Source organism: Nicotiana tomentosiformis, chromosome 3 (genome assembly GCF_000390325.3).
Source record: "Nicotiana tomentosiformis chromosome 3, ASM39032v3, whole genome shotgun sequence".
In the NCBI taxonomy this organism is placed as follows: Eukaryota; Viridiplantae; Streptophyta; class Magnoliopsida; order Solanales; family Solanaceae; genus Nicotiana; species Nicotiana tomentosiformis.
Window position 1 is genome coordinate 51,073,468 of NC_090814.1, and position 2,362 is coordinate 51,075,829.

The 2,362-nt window shown below is 31.9% G+C and overlaps 1 protein-coding gene across 1 annotated transcript; it reads right to left on the reverse strand.

Moving 5' to 3' along the window:
• Positions 1-1,363, reverse strand: LOC104093186 (protein neprosin-like). Its single transcript, XM_009598906.1, has 4 exons — positions 1,262-1,363; positions 723-776; positions 472-609; positions 1-378 (listed from the first exon to the last, which is right to left on the reverse strand). The coding sequence occupies exons 1-4, from the start codon at positions 1,361-1,363 to the stop codon at positions 1-3; spliced, it is 672 nt and encodes a 223-aa protein (XP_009597201.1).
• Between the last annotated feature and the right edge of the window lie 999 nt (positions 1,364-2,362).

Sequence of the window (2,362 nt, forward strand, 5' to 3'; positions counted from 1 at the left end):
CTAGACTTGTCTATTCTCACCAGGTCCCCCATAGAGTATAAAATGTTGATGCTTTGCAGCTTGCCAATGAGGTATATCAACAACCTTGTATAAATTAGGATTGTCTGCATATGCAGTAGTTTTATCTTCATCAATGGTCTCACCTTTATCATTTAGAACTGTAATCTTTCTACAATAAGTTTCATGACCTGTGTTTTCAATGGGTAAAAGTCCGGAGCCCATTGGGGGTCCGGGCACACCTGTAGGACTATATACTACTCCTCCCCACTCAACATTTATAGCAAAGCTTTTTAAATCAGTGAAGATCCTTTGAGGCCAAAATCCAATTTGTTTATAGTCCTCTTCAAGCAAGAGCCACCAATTCCCGTTGACTAAATCCTTTTATTTTTAATAACAAGTGTCTAGGTTAGTATTTTTGTGCATACACTAAAAGATTTTATGGAAACTTAATAAAAGAAAGATAAAGCGTACCCGATCGATGGACATGGTGTCCTCCCATGAAGCTTCTCCAATTTGTGAAATAGTATCGTATAGCATATCAATAGGTATCTTAGTGTTCACCAATACAAAGCCAGGGCATAGTATATTGAAGCAATGTATATTACCAGCCTATTTATAAAAATTTCTCTTACATAAGTTATGAAAATTAAGGTACATAGATAAACCAAATTTTATGTACTTGATAATAAAATCATAGGAGTATATTTAGATATTTAACTTACCCGAAAATGTATAAATAGCCTAGTTTTAGTATCCCCGTAAAGTGTTGGATCCACCTAGAGCACGAAATAAATTTATCATGATAATTGAGTGGAAGCTTACTGATAAAAATTTAAACTTGCATCTAGACAACAAAAATAACAACAAAGACAACAACAACCCAGTATAATCTCACTAGTAGAGTCTGGGGGAGTCTGGGGAGGGTAGTGTGTACGCATATCTTACCCCTACCCTAGGGTAGAGAGGCTGTTTCCGATAGAAACTCGGCTTCCTCCCTCCAACAACAACTCCTCACCATGCTCTTGAGGTGACTCAAACTCACAACCTCTTGGTTGGAAGTGGAGGGTGCTTACCACTAGAGCAACACACTCTTGTCAAAACTTGCATCTAGAGTATAGTATGTATTCAAAACTTATCACATTGTCTTTTTCTTTATTCTCCTAACCCAACCCTACTCAAAAGAATAAATAACTTAAAAATAAATAATGATGTCAAATTGAAAAGAAAATAATTAATTTTATAGCATAAGTATTGAACTTACTCTCCATCCAACTTGTACAATATCTGACCCTTTTTGAATTTTCAATCGACATGCACTATGTTGCTGACCTTCAACGTGAGGATTCCATAAACTAGCTGCCATTGTTGCTCCCCCAAACTTATTATTTGGATTATTTAAGTTCGAGCTATTACAACCTGAATATAATAATTAATTCATGGTAAAATTAAGTGCATCCAAATTTAGCATGTTCATATTTGCTTGAAATCTTAATATTTATTTTACAACAAACAATGAGGGGCCAAGGAAAAAGTGAGAAATTAAAAGAGAGCTTGAGTAAGACTTAATTTGTGCCTACTATAAGACAAGTGAAGGCAAGCTTTCAAAGAAAAGCCACTCACACTAGTAAAGTGCTATTTGTATATTATTCCCCTTTATAATTTTAAAATTAAAAAAATGACCTTTTTAGATCTTTTATGTGCAAAAGACATATCTCTTATGTGTAAAGATAAATCTCCCGTATGTTAAAAAAAAAAAAAAAAGGTAGGGTCATAAAATTAAAAACAAGTTTGTAAAGAGCCACAGACCGAATTGACCCCATTGCTAAGCCTATATGTTTAACTATTTTCATATATATTAAAGCCAAAAAAGATATATATATTTATATATTTTCTCTTTTATATTTATTTTCTATATTAAAAATATATTTTTAATTGTATTTTTATATTTAGCAAATCAAGAGAAAAATAAATTATATTTCATATATTACTCTTACCATTATCTACTTATTCCTAAATTAATTTTCAAGATTTTTTGAAATATTGTCATTATTATAAGTATATGATAAAATATGTATTTCATTCATTATTTCTTAAAGGTAGTGTGCAAAGTTTATTATGGACAAGTGAAAATGAACGGAGGGAGTATCAAGTAAGCTTAGCTCAAAAAAGAAACAAAAGAAATTCTACATATCAACTCTATTCCTCCACATGTATACCTTGTATCCTTACGAAGATTTGTATTTTCTTTTTGGCTCACTATTGTTAGCCTGTGAACAAGCAGGTAAATATATAAATATATATGAGATTAGTCGCGGTACTTGAGAAGTAAACATATTTAATCTCTTAATGCATGACTTTTTTG